The sequence below is a fragment of the Anoplopoma fimbria genome, chromosome 9 (genome assembly GCF_027596085.1).
Source record: "Anoplopoma fimbria isolate UVic2021 breed Golden Eagle Sablefish chromosome 9, Afim_UVic_2022, whole genome shotgun sequence".
Classification (NCBI taxonomy): domain Eukaryota; kingdom Metazoa; phylum Chordata; class Actinopteri; order Perciformes; family Anoplopomatidae; genus Anoplopoma; species Anoplopoma fimbria.
This window is the reverse complement of record NC_072457.1, coordinates 11,469,518-11,494,594: the sequence shown is the minus strand read 5'-3', so window position 1 is coordinate 11,494,594 and position 25,077 is coordinate 11,469,518. Positions and strand designations below refer to the sequence as shown.

The 25,077-nt window shown below is 38.3% G+C and overlaps 2 protein-coding genes across 3 annotated transcripts in view; both read right to left on the bottom strand.

The window, feature by feature from the left end:
* The window catches only part of npnta (nephronectin a), a 44,100-nt gene extending 40,402 nt beyond the window's left edge, over positions 1–3,698 (bottom strand). The window contains exon 1 of the mRNA XM_054604532.1: positions 3,472–3,698. Coding sequence (XP_054460507.1) covers positions 3,472–3,545 — 74 coding nt within the window. The 5' untranslated portion in view covers positions 3,546–3,698. The remainder of the gene's footprint in view (positions 1–3,471) is intronic.
* Positions 3,699–8,611: 4,913 nt separating this feature from the next.
* gstcd (glutathione S-transferase, C-terminal domain containing) overlaps positions 8,612–25,077 on the bottom strand; it is a 49,498-nt gene continuing 33,032 nt past the window's right edge. For both annotated transcript variants that reach the window (XM_054603827.1, XM_054603828.1), the window contains 7 exons: positions 22,318–22,433; positions 21,934–21,978; positions 21,301–21,429; positions 15,913–16,046; positions 13,118–13,148; positions 10,218–10,287; positions 8,612–8,934 (listed from right to left, as the gene is read on the bottom strand). In XM_054603827.1, the coding sequence (XP_054459802.1) occupies positions 8,744–8,934; positions 10,218–10,287; positions 13,118–13,148; positions 15,913–16,046; positions 21,301–21,429; positions 21,934–21,978; positions 22,318–22,433 (716 nt within the window). In that variant the 3' untranslated portion in view covers positions 8,612–8,743. The remainder of the gene's footprint in view (positions 8,935–10,217; positions 10,288–13,117; positions 13,149–15,912; positions 16,047–21,300; positions 21,430–21,933; positions 21,979–22,317; positions 22,434–25,077) is intronic.

Sequence of the window (25,077 nt, the reverse complement as noted above, 5' to 3'; positions counted from 1 at the left end):
TGATTCTGCTGTCCAGTCTTGGGTTCATTTCACCACTGTGGGATTCAATACCACAAACTGAAGCCTTACAAATCACCACAAAATTTACACTGGCACACTGTAAATAACAATTAGTGTTAAAGCTGGTGTAGTTTTGTGGAAAAGGAAAAAAAGGAAAAAATACAAACCTCCTACTGCAGCTCTCATCTCTCCATCCTAAGCCCCTCCAAAAACACTTTTCACAGTACCTTGTACGTGTGTTGGTCATTATTTTCAAAAATCTTCCCGATCGTGATCCTGATACTGGTATTTAGCTGCAATTCTATGACGATTACATCATGTTTTTATCTGCAAACTTGTGTACTTGTAAAGCCCTTTGAGATTACATACTCCAGGTTGGAAGAAGGCTTAACTATTAGCAACATTTTACCCCATTTCTAAAACACTTCGCCAATATTAACACGTTTTATTGGGTTTATTGTCGGACTCTTTTTTGTTAAGTCCGTTTTCATTTTTGGGCGGTACACTCTGTAGTGTAGGCAGTTTTTGCCATTGCTGGAATAGCTAACTTTTTCTGCAAGATATTCAGCACTAAACCAGGCTTTCACCATCTAAAGGCATGTGCATGCGCATCTTCCTTTGTAGAAGGAACGCCCTTTCTCTTAAATTACCTGTGATAGGCCAAGTCTCCCATCAATGGCTTGATTTTCTAATGCTTTAAAACAGAGCAAAGAAGAGGTGCAAAAGTTATCTCTTAGACCACTCAAATTACAATGTGCTGAAAGTTTAATCTAAATTGTTTACAAATAAAAACCTGCCAACTCCAGCGTTAAATCACAAAGCTTGTATTTATCACAGCCAACAAGCCACCCAACCTGGCAGTAACTCTTGCTATCCTCCTCCTTTCTTTCATTGTATTAAGGACAGGGTAAAATGTCAATGTCGGTATACCTAAATTACATAACAGACTGTTATGGTGACCAGTGGTAGTACTAGTAGGTTTATTAAGTCTTAACTGAGTTTCACTTTGTCCAAAACTATCCTCTTTGCTAGGTGAAAATGACAAAAAAAGCTGGAAGAGAAGTTGTTATAGTCACAAACTGAAATGCTGTATGCTGACTTGGTACCTAATAAAGTTCATAAGTCTTGTTTGGTGCGTTATAGCCCTTGAATGAGTCTCTCAATAAAGTACAACAGTGAACAGTAAGTCTGTGGAGTCTGACTTCCCTTGTTGTCCACTCTCAGAAAACATGCGGCAAGATGCTGCTTTAAACCTCTTCTATTATTCCTAATAAAGATGTTGGCACATCCCACATTGACATATGCCAAATATTAAACACTCAGAAATCTATTAATGTATTACTTTTTATTTCAAACTGCTTGTACAATATGCGACTTGGACAGAATTTTCGCACTCATTCTCAACCCTTGAAGCCCAAATGTGGGTCTGATATTACAACGCCAACATAACCTGGCACCAGTCCACGGCTTTGGATTATTACTGAGGAGGTCTGGTATGTGCTGCTTGGCTGCATTGGACTTAACAATCTAGTGACATCACTAGGGAGGAATATCCTCCACTGTATGTGTTGCCTTTAATTTAGGCTTCTATGTTACATGACAGGAAATCAGTTGTCCTTGAGTCCTTGGTGAAAACAAGGAGTGGCCTCAACAACAGTACAATGTTTTTAGCAACACATTTGCAGGTAATTATGTGCCGCTATGGGAGGAAAAAATGATCTTGCCAATGATGCCCGTGAAGGACCCTTCAGGAATAGATGGATAAGCCTGTTAGGAACGCTCTCTAAAAGGCAATAAGTGAGCGAGAGCAGGTAATAAATGGCTTTTTTGCTTGTGCTGGGACTCAGGGGATATTCTCTCAATGAATTAATATTGAGGCAGAGACTCAGGACCGGGCAAGTTTATACCCATAAAAATTGTCAAATTATGGCATGGTGACAAGCCACTCCATCAGCAGAGCTGTTAATAATGTACAATATGCTGCTGCTAGGTTAAAGCATAATCAGCATTACACAATGGCAATGCGCGAAATAAACATTAAAGCTACTAGACCATGGCCTGTCACACAAACATTATCCACGGTGATTAAGAAAAAACAAAGCAGTCCTAAATAACATAACATTGTCTATGCCTGATAAAGCTCAACTTAAATTGTCTGTAATCTGAATGCCTTCTCCTTCATTCTCTCCCACACACACTTTTACTTCATGCTGAGACCTTTGATATCCAAATCGCTTCTTTTGAAATACTTTTAAACACAGCAGCAAGAAACTGGATTGAAAGAGCTGAGGAGGAAGAAAGGCAATACACCTCCAGATGTTGAAATCTATCAACAAGCAGGTGGAATGGTGGTCAGTCTGAAAAGGTGTTTTGAAATGCGTGCACACTATTTCAATAAAAAGTATCTCTGATAATCTTCAATCATTTTTCACTCAATTGAAAAAGTGCATCATGAGAGAGGATCCTGCTTTGTGGCTTAGCCTGTCTGACAGAGATACCTACCCGAGAAAAAATAAAGTACAATACCTGGCTGCATCTGTTGGAGATGAAGCACTTTATCAGGACTCCGTTTGAGCTACTCTCTCACTGTTTGGATGGTCTTGAGTCCAACTTTTTTTGAGCTCTAGAAATCCATCTCAATATGACACACAATAAGAGATGTAATAAAGTGTAGATTTTACACACCTCTTTAAACTGTAAAAGAACACTTAACAAACAGTCATACAAATGAGAAATCTGCCAATTAACATGACTGGTGTAATTGCTTTTTCCACAAATTGGAAAGATGTTTTGAAATAACGTGTTTCAAAGTAATGGGCCAGGGTTACACGTAAACAACAACTTGGTTTATGATGCATGGTTGTAATAAAAAAAAAAAAAAGCATCGATCATGTTAATTAACTCAGATGCACCTATAGGCAGATCGAAATCGCGGACACATGCATTCTTTAGGGTCTGGCACGTCTCCACACCCCTGTCTGCACATACTTCATCAGCTTCGTGTTTGAACATGAAGCACCGGGCAGCGTGCTGTCACATCACTTTATAATCTGCCAGATATCTGCACAAGACAAGAAGCACTTGGTGTGATTGTTGCACGTGAAAACCTTGTTTGTGCTTAAAGAATGTGTGCTCCAAGGCGCAAACCATGCCTTGTTTGGATGCACTTGAATTATTGTACTGTTATACTGTTTTCATAATAAAAGTTAGGACTAATTCGTCAAAACCACGAATAAACTGTATTTGAACGCGCATATTTTCATATGAGCAACATGTTTTCACTCTTAAATTGAGCTTCGCAGTTTGGATACCTTGGAATAACGCTCCACTTTGCAACCACTCCAAGCAAGTGCTATATTTAACCAAAGGCGCGGTTTTTTGCAGAAACAGACTATAAATGGATTGAACTGTGATGCAGGCTCACAAAAGCATCCGCGTCCGCCGATAGTGTGAATCATGTGCCCCCCTTACCTGCCATCAAAGTCTGCACTTGCTCCAAAGCAGCAGCTGCACAACAACAACATCAACTTTATCCATAAATCCATGATTTCGGGAGTTACGCGCCCACACTGCTTCGTGTTTTTCTCCGTAATCCAAAAAATCACCGGGTAGGAAAAACCTCGGAGGAAACAATTACACGAAGGAGAGTTTGCGTGACGCACACGCTGGAGGTGCACAGGTAGGCAAATGTCTGCTGGTGTCCTTCAGACTGGTACAGGAGGTGCGGGAGTGGAAGCCAGTCCTCTGCCTGAGAGTAGAGAGACCCCGATGCGTGTGAGCGTGTTTTTTGTTTGCGTGTGGAGCGGGATGCACTCTGCCGGGAAGAGTGCGCACAGCTCCTTCTCTCTCTCTCTCTCTCTCTCTCTCCGCTTCTCACAAGTTCACTCAGTGGGCTCTTCAGCCAACAGCACCCACTGCAGCCAGACCCCCAGTCTTTTAAATAACCAGCCAAACGGTCAAAAATAACGCGTGTGAGGGACTCAACACACTCAACACACCACCGTCATGACCTGTACAGCCGAGAGGAAGGAAGAGCCTCCAGATGCTCCGCGCCGCGCATGCTTTGCAAATGCCTAAATTAATTGCGCAGCCTGCTGAGACACGCAGGTGCATCGCACCACCCAGGTAGATGTTGCTCACACAGCAAAGACAATGCGGTGTAAATTACTGGGCTTGAATTTGGGAGAGGACACAAAATACTTTTGTTGAGCCTGTAATTAGTGTAAATACAAACACTTAGTGGTTTGGCTTTTGATTTAAATACTTTTTTGGCACGATGGATCAAGCAGTTTCTGTCTCTGCTTTGTGTCAGATATTCCCTCAATTGTATTAGTATATATATATATATATAAAAATATATCAATATATATATATATAAAAAAAAAATAACAGGATCAATTGGCTGCTTTTCTTTACTGCAATTTTCCCTAACTTTGCACATCTTGCAAATGGGATGCACCCTGCCATGTGAAGTCTGATGCTTAAGTGATTATCTGCCTGACTTAAAGGCGTAGCAGAAACTTCAGGACCCTGTACATATGGGCCCCATCCTGCATCCTTGGCTATAAATTCATTCATCCACCCTTCCCCTCCACATACATTAACATACACATACACACACGCACTTGCTGTCTGGGAACAGAATCATTAAAGGCCTGCCTCATTTTCAGACTGCTGCCTCGAGATTTCAAAGGACTCAATAAAATAATTCTCCTGTAAGGTCTCAATGGAAAAGAAAGTGGGGAGGGGGAATGACAGGGTAACTAAACGCCATCATTTTCGGTATAATGGAGCAGGAGATGGATGAGAAGAGGGTTTGATATGATTAGCCCACTGCCGGTTCTTCACAGTCACAGTCGTATTTTGATACATGGCACTGTTGCCTTGTTAAGCCCTGTCACCGATCTGATGAAAGATCTATGCTGTGGTGCAAAGGTTTCACATCTCTAGAAGCATGTGATCGGAGAATTGCCAGTTGTGTATAATTACACTATTAATCAAATTATTTCATGACTGGACTGTAAGAATGTAATTCCATGATGATTTATTACATTTAAAAAAACTAGTTATGTGAAAATCAGAGTCTTCGGATTATTCTTCACAAATACAATTGCTATGATGTGGAGAACTAAGACCGATCAGATGAAACTTTAAAGGGTCAGTTCAGCCAAAACACATGTGGTATTTTGTTATGCAAAGTTTCAATTTCATCTCCTGAGGTTTGGAGATGCCCATCTCTATGACAGAATCATGCAACTGTCATGCAATTGCTTGTGTGTGCAGGTTACCATACATGCACCCATGAGTGAGTGTGCACCTCTGTCTCAGTCTGTCTACGGTTAATCTCACACTCTGCTGCAGCAAACTACATAATATTTTGGCTGACCAGTTTTGGCTGCATGCTCAGGGACCTCTCATGGTTGAGTTGACTTCTACTTTCTCAGAACAACGTTTTATACTGCTATTGACAGCCTGCCACTGCTAAGCGAGCAGACAGCTTGGTTGGTTTTATTTTGTTTGAATGAAGTATGTTGGCTAATAATTTACAGCCCGTTAGCTGAGCATATCACCGGTTGTAAGTTAATATTATTGTTATCTCTGCCAGGATGATAATGAGATCAGTCGTGTGTGTGTGTGTGTGTGTGCGTTCAGTAAATGCATGCTTGTGTGATTTTCTCTGTCTGTCCACGGAAAACCTTGACTACTGCTGCAGTAAACTGTATAAAATGTTGGTGCCCAGCTATTAGCTCTAAGCTAACAGCTAACAGAACTACTAGTACACACACAGTGCTGAGTCTATCTGAGCTGCTGCTCTGCGGTCAGAGACAAACTGGGGAAAAACAGTTTGCTCAGCAGACTTGAAGTCTAAATAAACACTTCAGGTCAATGGTCGTTGCAGACACTCCTGAGAAATATCTGCACTATACCAAGAGCACCTTTCTAGTTTTAGTTAGAATTTAGTTGAATGTAGGATCAGAGAGCAGATCTATTTAAACCCAAATATTTTTCTATGGTCTTTTATTATAGGAAATGTACTCTCTTATACTGTGTGTGTTGAATTTCTTGCTTGTTCTTAAGACAAATTTCAGATTTTTTGCTTATTCAGCTCACCTGCTATGTACTGGGATTCCTTATTAGAAATTAATTCGAATTAATTAATTGAGGCAGTGACATATGAATAATTGAATCCATAATATTTTAACTTTAATTGGTGCAAGTTCCAGGAAACTTCAGAGGAAATTATGAAGTCATTATTATTAAGGACCTGTACAATGACACACCATTGTGGTGCTTCTAGTTTTGATGAAAAAAAAATAAACATCAACATTTCTTTACAGAAATTATGTCTTAATTATTCTGGAAAATCCTCAAAACATGCTGTCAACTGTCAGGGGTAAATTGAAAAATAAATTTGTATTTTTAGTGATTTAGGTGAGCTAACCCTTTAATTAGGGAAAGTTAGTCATTAGTTACATCTTCAACAGACAATGCTACAGCAGACTAAAGTAGAAAATAAACACAAAAGAATATCAGCAGCGGAATCCTAAATGGAGGCTATCCAAGGTGACAGCAGAAGGTGATGTGTGTGACGCATCAGAGAAAGGAGTATAACATTATAGGTGAGCACAACAGCAGCAGCTGGGACCTGCTGAAGCAAACCAAAGACGAAATGGGTACATAATCATTTGTTGTTATTCCTGACTTCTATAATAATGCTCAACGTTGTTTATAGAAAAAAATATAAATGTGAAAGAAAACCTATTTTGTTGATGGTAATGGATGATAAATGGTAAAAATAAAAGCATGATATTTACGATAATCTAAAGGGCATCAGAGATCCCTATCCATTCCATCTATGCTTGTACATTATTTCAGTGTCCGTTATAGTAACTGGCAACACAGAATGGAAAATTCATACCAATCGGGAGGAACTAAAATTATGGAGCAACGAACTCAGTTTAAGTAACATGTAATAACTGAAGTTAGTAAAACAATGAAATGCCATGATTCAGGTTTGCTGCATGGACAAATTGTCCAAAATTTACATAAATGGTAAAGAGAGTGTCGGAGTTAGAGAGAAGATTCTCTATCCATGATTATTCAAAGCTTATTATTAGCATATACATAAAAGACTACTCTCTGATAAAATTACTCTAGTATGCGTATAGGTTTTGTTCTGTTAAAAGCTCATTTTGCTTTACAAAATGTATTTGTTTCAGGTAGAGTTAACATCTTGTGACTTTTTCTATTGATGTCAATCAGTTGATACACAATAATAAAATGCATCCAGCTCAGTGTATCACTTACTCTAATCTGTACTTATATAAATGCCTAACAAGATTGACCATAAGTGAAAAAAAAGGCGGAGACCCTTCTTTAGTCACCTTCCAGGCCGGAGTGTTTAAGTTGAATCAACCCACTTCACTCCTCAATATTCTATCATGCAAGCTTTAAGTAGTGCCCCCTTCTCTCTCTCTCCTCTTTTGTGCATATATGAATTTCTGTAATGTGCACTTGTGCAGAGCCACAAACATGAACAAGGAGTCAGACGTCTCCTTTTGAAATAATTCCAGTCCTTTCAAGGAGCTGAGTCTGGCCATTCACCTCAGGATAGATTGAGTCTGCTGACTGAATTCAGATGAGCTTGTCGCCGGAAAAGCCTGCACCTCTCCCATCTATCCCTTCAGTGTGAGCAGGAAAACTGGCTCTAAGGCTACCTCCCCTGATTTCTCAAGCAGCTGTGATACACTGACAATGGTGACAACACAGGATTTTTCATTGAAACAGATGATCAATTTCATCCGAAAGAATGAAAGATTAAGGGGCTACAGTATGCTTTAAATTTCGAGGTTTGAAAATAAGGAGCATATTGTGTGATTTTCAACAACTAGGCTCTGAATAGTTTGCATCTAATCAAGCACACTGACCTTTTTTTGCCAGCATCATAAAATATTCATTGCTGCTGAACATATTACTGCATGCATACCATATTAACATTCAATGTGTATGAGGAAAAATCTTTCTCTGTAGAACCATGACAAATGCTATATTTTACCAGAAGTGATACGAGTTTCAATACAATTTCTCTCTTTCTATATTCTCCTCTATCTCTGTCCGTCCTTCACAAACACACACACCGGAGTGGTAGATAATGATAATTCCCCATCTGATCTTTAAGTGCAGATTACTTTACCGCTGCATTTCTCCTTCTTCTGTTAATACCTGGCAACAGAGGGAGCTGACTCAGTTCTATCACAGAAGGCTGCATACAGACCATTTGCAAAAACAGCATGTGGAAAGTATGGTGTGCTTAATTCGCAATGTGGGTATGTAATTCCTGCTGCTTCTGTTTATGCTGACAGCTTGATCACAGAGTTTAGGCAAAGACACAAACGTAACGTAGCATTTGGTGAGAGGATCGAGCTTTTACTACAACCAAGTGTCCAATAATTGATTGCATTTAACAAGGGAGAGGAGTCAGTTTATCACATCAAAAAAAAAAAAAACACACCACAATTGCCTTTACCTTTACTCTGAAAGGGATTTCAAGATAAGCTAGACCAGAAATTATGAGCAAACATCTCATTTATTTTCTTACAAAAAGGGCTTGTAAAAAAAATTAAAAAAAAATGTTGAGGGTGGTTAAAATAACATCTTGTATTATCAGCACCATGATGACGCAGCCAAGAGCCACAGAGGCTGGGTACTTTATCAAATCCTGACTACACCAGTTCCTGCAGTCCTAATTATGCACCAGTGCTTCCTGTTGTCTAGCATCAACATCCAGTCCACTTTTGTGCAGCAGCCTTCCCACCATCATGTTGTTCTTCGGTGAACAGCTTTCAGGCTCCATAGTCATCACCTGCACAGAGTACCCACGAGTCTCTGCTTCCCACGAGCGGTCCAAATCTACGAGGCCCATACACGTTTTACCTGCAGTGGTACAAAAAAACAAAAAAATAAAAATAAACCAGTTCTTTTTTAGTGAAAGTGACAATTTGTTATATCTGATTTGTTTTGTGTTTATACTTACAGGTATGGACAAAATTAATAGGAATGCCTTTTTTATTACAATGTGAGGCAATACAAAATGATAGCACCACAAAGAATAGCCTTAAAAGTTACGATGACAAGAACATAACAAGTTAAGCCTTGCCAATATTGGGTATTTTAGCCAATGCAATATTGATATTTAAGAATTTTAAAAAAATGTCGGTAGTATTAAACTCTAAAGCTTATAAATAACATGGTAAAAGTGGGATAATAGGTTGATAACAAAGAGGTAATAATTATGTAAAACCATGTAATTACTTAAGTAATAAGGCAATAGCTTGGTAATATCAATGGTATATCTGGGTAATATTGAAATGTATGTAACAGGATAAAAAGGGGGAAAAACGGAAGGGAAACAAATTTAAAGATGGCCATCATTATATTGCTACTGTATTTGTTTGCATATTGTAGGTGTTCCTGTTATTTTGTCCATTTCCTCTGGGAAATGCATGTGTGCCAATACCCTATGGAAGCCCCCTATTCGTCAACAACAACCCCTTATAATCACACTTTCTCTTTAGATTTCATTTAAACAAAGTCCAAATGTATTAGGCAGTTAGGTAGCAGGTGGCAGACACAGTAAGTATGAGCTTTGGTCTGTCATGCTGCCTAGATGGGCCCAGTCACGCTGGCAGGCTCTGAAGAGATGGGATCAAACATGGTTAGAAAATGTAGTGTGAGAGGTTGAGCCCTGTTAACTGATATAGAGCAGAATAGCTGTGACAGCTGGTGTCAGGTACATATGAAAGGACTTCAGACTGACGCGACATTGGGGAGCCTCCTTGGATTCAGAGAGAAGCTTTGATACGCAGGAGAACTATCAGGGTAAAGAGTGTTCTCAGCATAATGAAACACTGTACAGCGAAGCTCCAGCACAGGCCTGAAGGTTTCAGACTGACAAAACACTTCCCTCTGAATCAGACAACACAGATCTGGCAGCTGTTTTGTCACACTGATGATATCCCAGCATTAGCATTTTTCACATTTTAGAAGTCTAGACTTTTTGAAAAAGTAGAGCGGTGGAGTTAGGTCACAGTTAATCTCAGAAAACACAACATTACCTTGCACTAAGATGATGGACTGTGAATAGAATAGATTAGAATAGAATAAAATACTAGAATTGAGCGAGTGTTCAGCCATAAGGAGAAGATTGGAAACATTACCGATGAGTCGCCTCTCAGGAGGGAGCTGGACAGCAGTTTGGTCTGCGAAGCGACAGAGGATCATATGTTCCTGAAACAAAGACAGACAATGAATATAGGAACTGTTTATTGCAGAGGTAAATAAAGGTCTGGATATCTGTGAAGTCTTAAAACGACAAGCTCTTTCTTATAGCTACAATAACAGCTAAATCACTATCAAGATCAAGCAGAGATTTAAAGAATTGTAATTAAAAAGTACAAATAAAGTTTTTAGTATGATCAATTCAATGAAACCAGTTATAATGCATGCACATGCACACAAGCATGCATGGATTTGTTCTGCCTATCTATCCAATAAAGTTTACTCTATCTATCTGTCTCTATCTCAGCATGCACTGGCTGAGAGTTAGGAAAACATCAGACCACACTATCGGAGAGGCTTGGTCGAGACTGAAATATCTCAATAACTATCAGATGCATTGCGATAATATTTTGTACAGACATTCATATTACAGGTTGACATTATTGGTTTTAAGCAAGGGTTGAAAAATGATGGATGGCCTACAAAGAAGACTGGTTCAAATTGGTACCAAATGTAATACATTTGGTGAACCTCTTATCCTGCACCAATCGCAGGTCAAAATTTCAGTTTGCCCAATACTTTGGTTTATGATCTGCAGCTATTGCCCTCAGCTGCTGTTTGTGTTTGGTGCTAATAAGCAGATGTTAGCATGCTTACATACTATGAAGGTGAAACTGGCAAATATTATGAATAACAATATAAAATCAGCATGTAAGAATTGTCACTGTTAGCATGATAGCATGTTGGTATTAGCACACAGCCTCACAGAGACATTTTCTTCATTGTGTTGACTCTTTACAGTGTCACTGGACTGAGGAAAAGATGGATTTTTCTCCACTGTGTGCATTATGTGTAGATCACTTAACAGTACGTTAGACAAGTTGACCAGACGTTAGATGTGAAATTCATCAAAAATGAAAACTAAAAACATGGCATGACTTAATTTGCAAGGTAAGCTCGTTATAAGATCATTTGAATAAAATCAACCCTTTAAAATCTCCTAAAATGTTGTATTACATTTATTTCCAGTCAAAGGTCAAGTTTCTCTGCCTGTTTTTACCTCCCTATGGTTTATGGAACAAGTGAATCGGCAGAGCGGTTAGTCGTCTCTAACTTGCTTCTTCTTTAATTGATTCAATTCCTCACTCCACGGGTTTGACGCTGAATGCAAGGCCACAGAGCAGGTGCTTAAAGTTAGCGCTGAGCTTCAATATCTCACACCGTTAGCCCTTTATTCCAGCGATACACCATTTGTTAATGTGCTGTCAGTCTGTTTCACTACTGTAGTTCAGGAAAGTATTGGCTGGGAGTTTGGGAGCAGAGGCACAGGAAACAGTGGGAACACTGAGCACAAAATCAATACCAAATACCAAACATGGTTGTTGAAAGCAAAACCATAATGGAAGGCAGGGGAGATTAGGAGCTTGGATTTAAAGCAGCAGATAATGAATCTGCTGGTTCAAATAGAATATATTTTTTTCCTGCTTTTTATGGCAGTTCTGATTTGGGCTTTTGGCCAAACAGTAGAATAATCACAACTATCACAGATCAGCTCATTTGCCTTCTAAGTAATATATATTCTTCTGTGACTCTCAAGCCATATCTGTAAAAATCAGTTACTTTAAGTGCACAACGGAAAAGAAGTTAGAGGTGGCGCGTTGTTGTGACTAGTCAACTCTTGAGGTTGCCATGGCTAGGACCTATGGCCACTTTTGCACAGATTCTCCCCAGGGGCACTGACAGGTCCCATACATCATCATGGGATGGGCCCTCTCAGAGTACAGTGCTGTGTCTGTGCTGAGCGATAAGGGACTGCTAGACTGGAGGGTGTGAGCCTCCCTCTTGTAACTGCCTTGGATATCTTTGTGCCCAAGATGGTGATGAAAGCAACAACATCCAATTAATTATTTTTTACTGTCCTATAAAATTAATACAAAATATAGAAATAACAAAACAAAACAGGAAAGCAACAAAGAAACTCTTACTTGTGCCAAGCAAAATCATTTCATGTTATATTTTTACTTAATTAGATTTTTTTAACGACCACATTACAGAAGGAGCCAGTTGGACCAGCTCTTCATACTGTCAAATTTGGCCTAGTTACGTTCTAAGTGGAGGTTTGAGCATCACTAAATTAATAAATTACATAATAATAAAAGGACCTGTTTAACAGAAGGTACCAGACAATATGGAAAATGGTCGTTCTAAGACGACAAATGATACAATTCTATTTAACAATGTCAACTGGATAGAAAATAAGCGCTTTTCTTCTTTTTTTGCAACCCTAAAACTGTCGTTTTTGGAAGTTATGTTATGTTTTGATGCTACAGTGACTTCCTGTTTACATTCTATAGTAGCGCTACAGTTGTTTCCAAGCAATACATTTAAGAAATATCTTAGCTAGCTAGAAGTTACTCAGAACTTAAAAAGGACTTCATGCATAAACGTGATAGTGGATTGAACAGCTTGTGCAACCCAATCCAGGTGTATATCTGCTTCTCAATTTGTTACTCATTCGCTGAATCTCTTCTGGCATCTATGTTTGCTGGGTGGTGATAATTGTGGTAGTTCACCTTTCACTGAGTTAAGAAGCAATTAGCCAGAGAAAAAATTTGTTTCATTGTGTTGTAACCAAATATGTGAGACTCTAATGAACATAAGCTCATTAAAAGAAGTCTTGACCCACCAAGGCGTCTTTCAATTTGCATATAGGTGAACTGTATCTGAAACACAATCCTTTTAAAAACTGTTGCTGTAATTCAGTATTCTGTATAGGAAATGTTGCAGATATAAAATTATTAAATGCAATAAAGGGATTTAATCACATTTAAAAGCATACCTTATGAGTCAGAGTCTCTTGGAACCTTTTGCTGTAAAAAAACACAAAAAAACAAACATATTTTGACGTTAAATTGCAGGGATTGAATTGTTGGGGTAAAGTTTGTTTATTACACTTATAAATCTTGTGTTTACTTTCTCAGCTCAAAGACACCTTAGATTTTCCTTTGCTTTTTCAGGGAAAAATCACTTTTCAAACAACCAGAAATATATTATACACAAATCTAAGGCTCAACAAAACACAAACAGCGCGCATTATCTCTAAAACAAACCCCTTTCTCTCTGGGAAACAAGGACTCATAAAATAGCAGGGCTTTTGCTTTGACATGGGAACAGTGTCGGTTTGTTTGTGATGGTTAAATCTAGTCAGATCATCATTGAAGCTAATTAAAAGTCAACATGAAGAGGGTCAGGGGTTAGGGGCCAGTCAGGTCACATGGAGAGAAGTCTGAAGTTTGACTCAAACTGGTATGGCCTAAATTAACTGGGCAGTTTAGTTTCACAGCTCATAAAAACCTGTGAACTACCTGGAATGTCGACACCTGCAGAAAACTGCATGAGTACCTGGAACATGGCCTGAGGGGAAAACACTAAAAGAAGCAAGATGAAGATTAACACAGTCAGGTGCGTTGGCCCCTCACTGCAAGACTGCCCTCCAGAAACACAGCTTCTTGTTGTCCATTGCAGCAGCAGTCTTTTTTTTTTGTCATTCTTTAATATTTTATAAAGAATGAGGAGGGGTGAAGTGTCAAGTGTGCTAAAGTGAGGAAAGGAAGTATGTGAAAACTCTTAAATATGTATACCATACACTGAGGGTCCCCAGGGTCCCTTAAATATTCAGACAACTGAAACATAGTAACAGTACACAGTTTAACCACCGCTCTACATCGGTGTGCTATTATGTCAAAGTCTTGGAAACCATGGCAACAATATATACGCCTAATGCTGCATTACTAGTTGTGGCCAAATTAACCTTAACATTATAACTGACAGCAACACCTAGATCAAAAAGCTTATGGCACTGATTCACTTTATGCCACTCATGTTCCACTGTCATGTACTCCGTCTCACAAACTGACAAATACCACTGCTAATAGTGTCTATTTCATTATAAATTATAAATGGCTTCTCATTTCTATTTCACTGGCAGATACCATTGTCGACTGGCATATGACCGGCGGTGTGTCTAAATTGTCTGAATCTGGCTGCTGTGTTTGCTGGGTGTTGATGAGTGTGGTTTAAGAAAAAACTTTTACCTTTCACTGGGTCATTGCGCTATGGTACACGCATGTGAATCTATAACTTTTAAACTAATTGAGATTATGTAGGTAAGTTTAGTAAACATGATGTTCGAAAATGAGTCATGACTCATGAAGGGGTTCTATTGATGTGCACATAGTTGCATAGTTGTATTATGCCTATTCTAAGGGGTTTATCTCTTTGACGAGTGGTATGTTGCTGCTGTTGCACCTTAATAAAGACGGTCACTCTCCTTCTAAATTTGATGTCACGTACCACTACCCACTGGCTTACTACAATTTCATTACTGCCATACTTTTGCTGTGTGCTAAATAAAAACAGGGATGTCACTGATCTTCCACCAGTATGACATATTGCACTATATATATATATGAACATGACCTTGATCCTTTTAGCTGAGCCTCAAAATGCATCCAAAAAAAACCTGCTTAATTTGTATGAAATGGTGGATGGAGAAATTAGGCAAAGATGGAATATGCAGAGAGAACTGGAGGAGACACAACTTCATGTGAGCAGTGACTCTGCCCTAACACCTAATAACTGGATTGTAAAAAAAAAACGTCACTAAAAGCACGTACCATTTTGCTATTTGCTCTGCATTTTTGATGGTCCGCGACTGCATCAGAAAAAGAAATAAGTAGACACGACGCGCTGTAAGATTTTGATCTAGACCGGAGCAGACTTGGCCCAAGTCGGTCCCATCAGTTTTACTGCCAATACCAGAACTATAATCAGCACAGCAATCACAGTGGGTATCTCCACTTCAATTTCCCTGTGATCACAGTCTTTGAGTTGCTACAACAGCAGTCCTACACAACATTTTTTTTGTAGCTTCAGTTTTCCAAAGTGGTTTTTACAGCATACTACTTTGTAATAATTCTGAAGCCATTACAGTACCAATAGTCAACAGAGCGCTGCTATAGCAACAGGATCAACAACATTTAAGTATAGCCTCTCACTTCCTTTCCTCTGCTGTCAATTGTTTCTTTAGTCTCTGTTTAAACAGCATCACCTGAACTGAAAATTAAGTAAATTGTCTGTAACACTGCGTATGATAAAAGTGCTACAAAAAAAAGAGTAGCATTTTATATCTTTACCTCCAACTGAATTGTACTTTCACTTTCTAATATCCAAGACAGCATCAGCACAGCGAACCCTCTATACTGTTGCTGATAGAACGGGGGCTAAGATTGAAAAGGTGAAAGGCGGACCTTGCTGTGAAGGCGATGTGAGACTGCTACCTTGTACTGTCAGTCGTGATGATAAGAGACAGGAGGTGAACAAAAAGCAGTGACAAGAGATATAGATTGCATATGTGTGTCTGTGTGTGTTTGTGAGAATAAGTGTGAAAATGATGGAGAGCGAGAACCTCAAAAGAGAAACTGGATAAAAACAATATTCAGAAGAGAGAATGGGAGAGAAGCACTAGTGGTAGCAGGGGTCTATCAAGAAAACAACATGGTCAGAAACAATATTTTAGAAAGCAGAAACCCTGCGAGGTGACACGGGACTGAAGTATGGAGAGCAGGTACAAACCTTTTGGGGAAAGTGAACTTGATTGCGTTTTGGATGAAGCCGTAGCAACATGGACTGATGACAAAGGCGGCTCCTGCCTGGATGCAATGCTCCATCACCATGTCTGTTGCAACGCCACATGCATGGAGGGCAACCTGAAGTGAAACAGGAAAAGAAAACAAATGCAAAACATGTTGTTTTCCCTGGTAAATTAAAGAGATAAACAAGATTTCTTGAAAAGCTTCTTCTTTTTTTTTTCAACAGCAAGAGTGAGAGCACTTGAGAGCATAAACTCAATCCCATTGATTAGTTCATAAGGACTGCTGCTTTTAAATACGTCTATGCTCTCAAAGGTGAACACTCTGGGAGTTAGAGCAAACAAAATGTATTGGTGCTTCAGGAGTGGAGGCACAAATGCATCAGGATTCCCATTGAGTGGGTAAACTGTGCGTGGTGATGAACACCTGGCTATACATTAGTAATGGTGTGGTAATATATTGGAGGGCGGAAAGGTACTAAAAGACACAATATTATAGCCTGTCTAAATGCAAAAATACACTATGATTTAACATCCAGTACAGCACATTGGTAAAATAGATGATTTCCTCTCAGGCGTACATTTAATTTAATAGATTCTCTGTTAATGGTCCACATAAAATGCATTATCAACAGTCTTATGTGTAAACAGCTACTTGGTCACATTGAAATTAACCCTGTCCAACTCAAGCAGGAACCCAAAACTTCTATTCTTGTCTTCCAAGAAGTTGTCTCTTGGCGTCCGGGAGTCTAAATCTACTGCACGTTGCCTTGACAGCAGTGCCACAGAGACTCCGTCAGGACGGGGCTGAGCCAAGGTTGGCAGCAACTACAAAAGATTAGGAGAAGATACGCTCTTGACACTCTAAACATGGCCAAACCCACTCATAAAGTCACTGAAAGGTCTGGGTGGGGGTACATTTCTCAGAGGTGCTTAAGCGCTCCCTGGAAGTTGGACAGCTGCAGCAATCCTTCAGCTCACAACTACACAACGTATATGTAATTTCACAAACTGCACTATGATCTTATCTGCGTTATTCCACTTCAGAAAGAAGTGCACTGATTTAAACTTTAAGTTATACAAGGAAACTATGTATACGAAATAAAAACCAGAAACTCAGGAAATTAACAACAATTACCTGCATGGCCTTGCATCTATTTGATACCTAATTTTCTATCCTGCATTTATTCATGGCATCAGGGGAAAGCCTAGCTTATGTTCTTTCAACAGCATGTTTCAGACTGCTGATTAGGAGGAGGAGACTGTATCAGAGATTGCATGATGTTACTTCCCACACATCTAAAGAAAAAATAATTAACAAAGTAACACCATCACTCTTTCCCAGCTACTTAATGTGGTACATTAGTCATGCTGTGGTAAATCCTAATTACGTTTTATAACCTTTAGCCTTGATTTAACATAAACACAAAGCCACTCAACCAAAAGAAATGCACACAACTAAAATGAAACACATTCTGATATGTTTTGATCATTCATTATGCATTTTCAATTCTCGATTAAGAAAGCATCCTTCCTTTATCAATTGCTAAGACTTTTATTTTGTCTTTGTCTGTTTAAGCATTATTGATAAAGTAATGTCCCAGCCCAATATGTAATGTAGGATAGTAATTAAAATGGATAATGGAAGGTGAAAATAAATGTCTTATTTAAAACCATCCGATAGACATAAAGTATTTCATACATGCCCTGCTAAGCACATTTCTGCACAAACATTTCATTAGGAAGATGAAATCATGAACCAATATATAACAACCAAAAGGACCAAGGGCCATTTATAAAACTGTGTTCTTTGATTAATCAGTCTTTGGGGAGAGGAAAAGCTGTTTTCTATCTGTATTTTCCTCTCAATAATCACATCAAAGAAATAATGAGGCTTCATTATTCACTCTTTTTCAAGTAATTACATCCCCCTCATGTCCTATCAGACAGAATAAGTTCCCCAATACAGCCGACTAAAACTCTTCTTAATCAACATCACACTCTTCTGCAGCAGTGCAATACTGTTATAGAGATGTGTGATGAACAGTTTTTAATAGCTTTGTCTTTGCTGTGTTGAAGTTTTAAATATTCAGTTCATTAAGATATCACTCTTAAAAATACCTAGCAATTCAAGTAAAAAAGGTCCAACATCAATACGAATTTTAAATTAGTGGAAATACAAAAATGTTGCGGTATGTGTGCCTTGCCTTGTGTAGTTTTTCTCCCAAGATGGATGATATGATGTTGCATTTGACTCGAGTTAAAGAGAAACGATCTTAAGAGTCTTTAAAAAATATATAAAATAATAACTTAAATCCTTGAATGACTAATTGATCACTTCTATTGAAGTTAATAATATTCATTACATCCTAACATACAACAAGTAAACTCTGGCAAATAAACAAAAAAAGAGTAATTGTCTATGATATTTTTTCACAACTAACATAGGCCTTATTTTCTTAAGTTTTAATAATTTCCTAAGATAGTGTACGAATCACAAAAATGAATCAATCTGTGATTTTTATACAATTGAATAGGTGGTAATAAAGAGTGAAATGAGAGTGAGCCCTAAAGCCTTGTAAACTCTGCTGCACAATGCCCTGTTTGCTTTTTTTATTCAAAGGCAAACTAGTAAATGTGTTGCATGTCCAAACTGCACCAACATCGACACTGTGCGTCCTTGGGCCCCAGCAATAAAGCCACCAGGTGTGAAGTAGATCGGAAGAATGTTTGTTTAGAAATGCGAAGGATCCACATACTGAACACATCCACGTACACACATACAGAGATTCCTTGCTTTATACTTAACTTAGATACATAAGGCTTGATGTAATAAAGTACATTTTTTTTCACACAAAAATAAAAAAGTCTACTGCAGGAATCAATTGTAAACAATCAAACCTTTAAGCCGATCCAGTAATGGACCTGGATGAAGTAATATCTAAATCAACTTCAAGCTCCACAACTCTTCCTGCCTTCAAGGTATGATCAATGTTATTTGAGAAGAGAAAGGATAAAAACTATATACACTGTCTGCAGAGGCTACGAGTATAACACCGGTGTTATGTTACTGAAGACTGCAGACACTGACTAAGAATAGAGACACCTCAACTTAATTAGTCTGATTAAATGAGCGTGACTAAAAATGGAATCATGTATAATACATAACAGGATTTAAAATCAGTGTGATGGGTGGCTCCTTCAGGTAAGAATATCTGTGTCATGCAGGAAGAAGCTTAGTCAAAGCAACAGCTGAGGCCGCATTGAGGTTAAGCTACGAATCTCAAGCAGTGCAGAAAAGTACAAACTTATGTACCTCTTTCATACAAACATTTTAAACTCTCTGACTAGGCTACAAAAAAAACCACCCACATATTGTAGAGAAAAATAATCTGTGCTGTTTGTTTCTTGCCAAGTGGAACGGGTCTCAGCGGAGTGACGATGCTGGAACAATAGCTTCTAATTACAGCAGGTACATATATAATCCTATTTTTCCCAAAGGGAGTTAAAGTGAGGCGACTAAAATGGCTGGCTTTTCTGAAACTGGGCTATGACACATGGCTGGAAGATGTTTAGGGGAAGACAGTGACCAGAGACACATAAATAATGAAGAGTGATGATGATAAAAGATTATATGTGAGAGCAAAATGTCGTGTGTTTGGAAACAGGAATTCCTGTTTCTAAATCCCAAAAACCTGGTTTTGCCTGACACAGCCAGATTCAAACAGCCAATAAACAACCACAGTTAAGGACCCATTTGTTCTAAATTGATTGTAATTATCTGTTCGAGAAGTCAAGAGCTCTGCAGCTGTGGGTGTTTTAAAAAGGACTAGCAGAGGTTTCCGACTTGCAGCAGGAGAGTGCTACCCAATGCTGATTTTAGATTGTTTCAGCCCCATTAAACAGTTTGAAAGCAAGTAAAATATTTATTCTGTTGTTGCAGGTACTGAGCTGGACCTTTAAGCTTAAAAGAACAAACTGCGGTCCTGGCGGATATATTGGTTTAAAAAAATGTGTGATGACTTAAAAAGTAAAAAACTGAAATGGCCAAGTTAACTGCATAAAACTAGAAATGGCTGACAACCCTTTTCTACTTTTATTACAAACACTTCCAAAAGATTACACCTCCTTTTCGAAAGATGTCTCCTCAACCTGTCCTAAGAGCATAACTCTTAATAAAGATTTTGGCAAAAGTTATGGAAAGCAAACCAAAGGGATAGTAGCAGTGCGCAAAAACAAGGAAAGACAAGCCTCACTGAAGAGACCTCTTGACTCTGACATTAGCTTTGCCCTTCATTTTCCGACTAAAAGTACCTTTTGGCTTTCCAATAATCAGAGAGGAGATAGTGACATACACTGCTTGACTGAAGTGCAGAGCACTAAAAGGGTTCTGATTAAAAGCTCCACTTCAGGAAATGAAAAGCCAACTTAGCTGCAGTGATAAAAAAACATAATAGCACGATGGCATTTTCACTTTCTGGAAAAAGATGAGAGTGTGACATGTCTCTCCTTGTGATGTGTGGCTGAACTTCTCCAAAATATAAAAAAAGTATTAAGATTAAAAATACAACGTTGAGGCACCTCGCAGTACAGTTGTGAATGTGATGGTGACAGAGAGAAGAAACACATCGTTTATGCAGTGTTAATCAAAAGGTGTTTACTTCTCTGTTTCAATGCATCATCAGAAGTGAGAAGCACTGGGTTATTGTCATAGTTATCATGATTGACATTTTAAGGAAGAGGTAATGTTGCATTTCATAAAAGCCAAATGATGGGAACTGTTTTGACAGCACTGCTTTCAAGCAGCATAATAACTTCTTAGATAATTTAAAGTGATATGGAAATGGATGATTAATCTGTTGATAAGGGTGTTACAGAAATTCAATGCAACAAAATAAATCAATGTCACGAAACTCTTGATTGAAACATCGTCTTCACTTTGTAGTCGACCAAGATTTATTTGGTCGAGTAGTTGTTTTTTTAGTTTTCTCAAGCTGAATGACTAATTTGGAAGAAACTTATGAACACATCACTGGTAAACACAAGTTTTTTTAGTGTGCTTGTGTGTGATTCTTGGTGGCGAAACTCAGTTTTAAATATCTGTAGAATTAATACATTCATTGAATAGTCGAGGGAAAAAAAGAGTTCGGCGACTCAGAATTTCTTTGGTCGAGGACAGCCCTTAATGCAGCAGCCAGATGGTACAGTGTCACTGATGTTTCTCTTTTTCACAAATTAGCAAAATCTTAAATTGTTAAGTTACTCGAAATTATTACAATATTTGTCTATAGAATCTATAGGTCATCATACGAATTTATACACAATTTATGCAAAGGCGCCTTTTCTTGTATATTGTTACATGATAAACTCACCCCAATCTGAAACGGTCCAGTGAAGTAGTCCAAATTAGCCTGAATGAAGCCGATGTTTTTCAGACCGAGCTCAACGCTACGACTCTGTGCCCTGACCAATGACTCTTCTTTGTTCTCTATGAGGATGACCTTGAATAAAAACAGAAACAAACTGCTGCATATGATTGCAATTGTGTTGAATTACCTGGAATGAGATATAATACAGGTTAAAAGTGTGCCAACATTAAGCAATGTTCAAAAACACTGAGATCTAGGCAGGGGAAAACTACAATATATATAAACTCTTAAAATGAACAATAAACGCAGCCTCATTAAAATGACAGACGGATGGGATCATAGGAGGCAGTTTCCTAGATTTAAATAACAAAAAAGAAAAATAATAGGACAAAACATAAAAGACTAAATGATATTATATGATGAGTGTACGGATGCATTAAATGATTAATAATCATCACTTATCATTAATAATAAATCAATTTGTTTATCTACAGATCTCTTTATTTTTTAAATGTCAAAAAGAATGACAAATGCCTGTTTGTTACCAAAGTCAAGTCTTCAAAAATGTTAACGTTGTAAGATCAATAAAATTCAATTAATAGAACACACACGCATCTGCACAAATGCACATGTTACCTGACAATCTGGAAGTGTGTGAGCCAGAACAATCCCCACATGGCCCTGAGAGACGGCACAAAGAAAGAGAAAATAATGAAAGGAAAAAAGCATGCATCATTGGGGCATCAGTGGAGTTATGATTAGTGCTACCCTTTCCAACCAAGTATTGACTCTTTCGTCATGCAGCGCTACCGTTCTGAGCATTTTCATTTCAATGTAATTACTATTCTATCTGTGTACACCGGCCAACAACAAAAGTAATTTAAAGAGGAAAGAAAAACATGAGGGAATTTGAGAACTAGTTCCTTCAGCTCATCGCTAATGGAGCAGCAGAATAATGTAGCCATCAGGTGCAGTGATAAATATACATGGTTAACTTGACCGATGGAGGAATACTGTTACCGTTCCACTGCAGAAATCCACAACAGTGTGTCCTGGCCTGGCTAGCTCCGTCACCATGGCAACCAAGTTGTTCAGCTGTTGCCTCTTCCTGACTGCACGGATATTTGACATTTTCCCTGCAAAAGAGCACAAGTAGAAAGCAACAGGTATTTTCTAGGCAACTAATTGGAAAAGTCAGTTAAAGGAAAATAAAAACTCTGCCAGAGAAGAACCTATTAAACGTTAATGGAATTTTGTTATGATTATAAAAATCTATTTTGTAGCTAGGATGGTTCCAGTCAGTGAACAAAAGAAAAAAATATATACATTTTTCATTCCTCTAATGTCTGCTTTTCTCTATTGTCAGAGAGTAAACAGTCCTCTCCCCACAACTGCTCAAATTTTGATTTACAACCAGCCATTTCAGGTAATGGTTATAGTACACAGATGATACGGCCTCTACTCTCTCTTCAGCATGTTTCCAGCCAATTGCCAACTAGGGAGAGCAAACAATCTTTCAACTTAATCAAAAGCAAGCCTTCGAGCCAAAAAGTGTCCTCCTTGTTTGTGGCAGAACATTCTGCTGCTGTGAAAGCGGTATGTACCCCATTAACTCAAAGCACATTTCAGTCTCCTGCATCTTCATCACCCGTCTGCTAGCACTACACATCGGCAGTGAGCCGTTGACACGCTGTGCCGATGCCATCTCTGGCCCATAAATCTAGAGTGATGAGTGTTTCATTTGCCCCACAGTCACACCCTCATATCCACAACAGGAATATCAGAAAAAATATTATTCCTACACGTTACTGCTCACATTGCTTTGTATACGACAACATCGGAGGGTAGAGAGCGAAAGAGACTTTTCATTTCACCGAAAAGTACATTTCATAGTGTCATTATGCAGGCTCTCATGCTGACTGTTTTGAGCTGATCCCAGTGGTTGGGAGAGCACAATGAAGAAATTGAGGGATGAATTTAAATACAGAAAAACAGCAGGTTCTCCATTTGGATGAGTAACTCACACGGGTGCAGACACTTCTATGTATCTGCAGCTCAAGAGGGGCTTCAGTAGAGGCCTTTTGATGCATCTTAACACAATTGCATTATAGAATGGGCAGACATAAAAATATAAATAGAATCAAAGACGTGGTTTAGTGTGGGCAAATGGAATAACCTAACAATGTAACAGTGCAGATCAACACTTCTAACCTGCAATGATTGAATTTTCTTTTTATTTGCATTTGGGGGCTGTAACACTTTTGAATCGGATCATTACCCACTTTAATGGCCAGGTAGGAGTACACATATTAGGAATTTGATTCCATATTTGTGACCCTCTTACATCTAAAAAGAAGGACAACAAAGCCGAACAAGAATAAACATAGACATTTATGTATTATGAATATAGTGTGTGTGTGGTTGCACAATGTCAATTAGTCAGACCGTTTATGTAAATGTCTGTACAACTTGAGCAATTGCAAATATTCTGGAAACAACAATTGAATGACTTATAAATTAAGTTTAGTTTAGTTTGAAGTTTACTTTAAAGATATGAGCCTGATAATCAAAACAATGACCTGAAAGATTTTTATTTTCACTGTAAACTTTGATTTGTTGCCGATATAGCTGTGATTGTGCATGTGCAAAACATGTTTTATGCTTTAAATGAAAGCATGTGTGTGAGGCCACACAAAGCGTCTGCAGTGTTTAAAGGCTGCAAGTGTATCAGGCACATCCCCAGCATTGGTAATATGGGCTGAGTGCAGAGTTACAAGGGATTGAGGTCAATTACACAAGTTGGAACAAAACAAAACTGAAGTGCAAAAGGTGTATACAGTATTCTTTGTTTCAAAAAGCTTTTTCATTGATTTTAAAGTCTGTGTGTGTGTGTGATTGACTGCATTTCTACTCAAACAAGACTTTGTTTTGATGAAAGGTCACCACACAGCTTAAGGTCAAACCCATCAGCTATATAGGACTGAGTGCGTGGCAGCAAAAGAGCTAAATACATGCCAGTCGACCCCTCCCTTTGTTTTCATTTCATTTTTTGATGTGGTTTCAGGGGAAAGAATAATACTGAGAGATCTCTTAAAGTTCACGCCCTGGGTTGCCTTAATTGCATCTTATAGACTCAATTTCAGATGGAAATCTTAAAGTAAGTATCAAACAGGGTAGAGGTCAATAAACCACAATATGTAAAAAGAAAAACAAGCAGGGAAAGAAACTGTAGAGATTACTGAACAGATCCATATAGACTTAATGAAACCAATTTAATATTTCTTTATGTCTTAAAATGTTCTTAAATTTAAAATGGTTAACTAATAACAACAAAGTGGATCTTCCAGCAATATATTCACTTAACATTTTATAGCAGACACCTAAGGGAAAAGAGACTTAAAATGTGGCCTATTCTCTTAAATTTCCTTTAGTCCTCCTTTAATTCTAAAATGCTTTGGAATTGGTGGGAATGGGGAAGGAAATCAATATCTTAATTAAAGATACGATGGTTTTTTATTTAAACTGATGAAATCATTCCCCCTGAAGAATTTCTTCTACAACCTGCAACCTCATTTCAGGTTTTATGTAGTCTTCACTTTCTGCATTAAAACAGTTCAAAGTGTGCGTAAAAAGTACCAGTATTTTGAATTGCAGCCTAACATGTAACAAATATTGAATTCTGGAAATTCTAGGTTATATGTCACGTAACTAAAAGATCGGTGAAATGGATGCTGGTACCTGTGAACTTATTTCATTCACATCTCAATTTCTTCTGCTGTA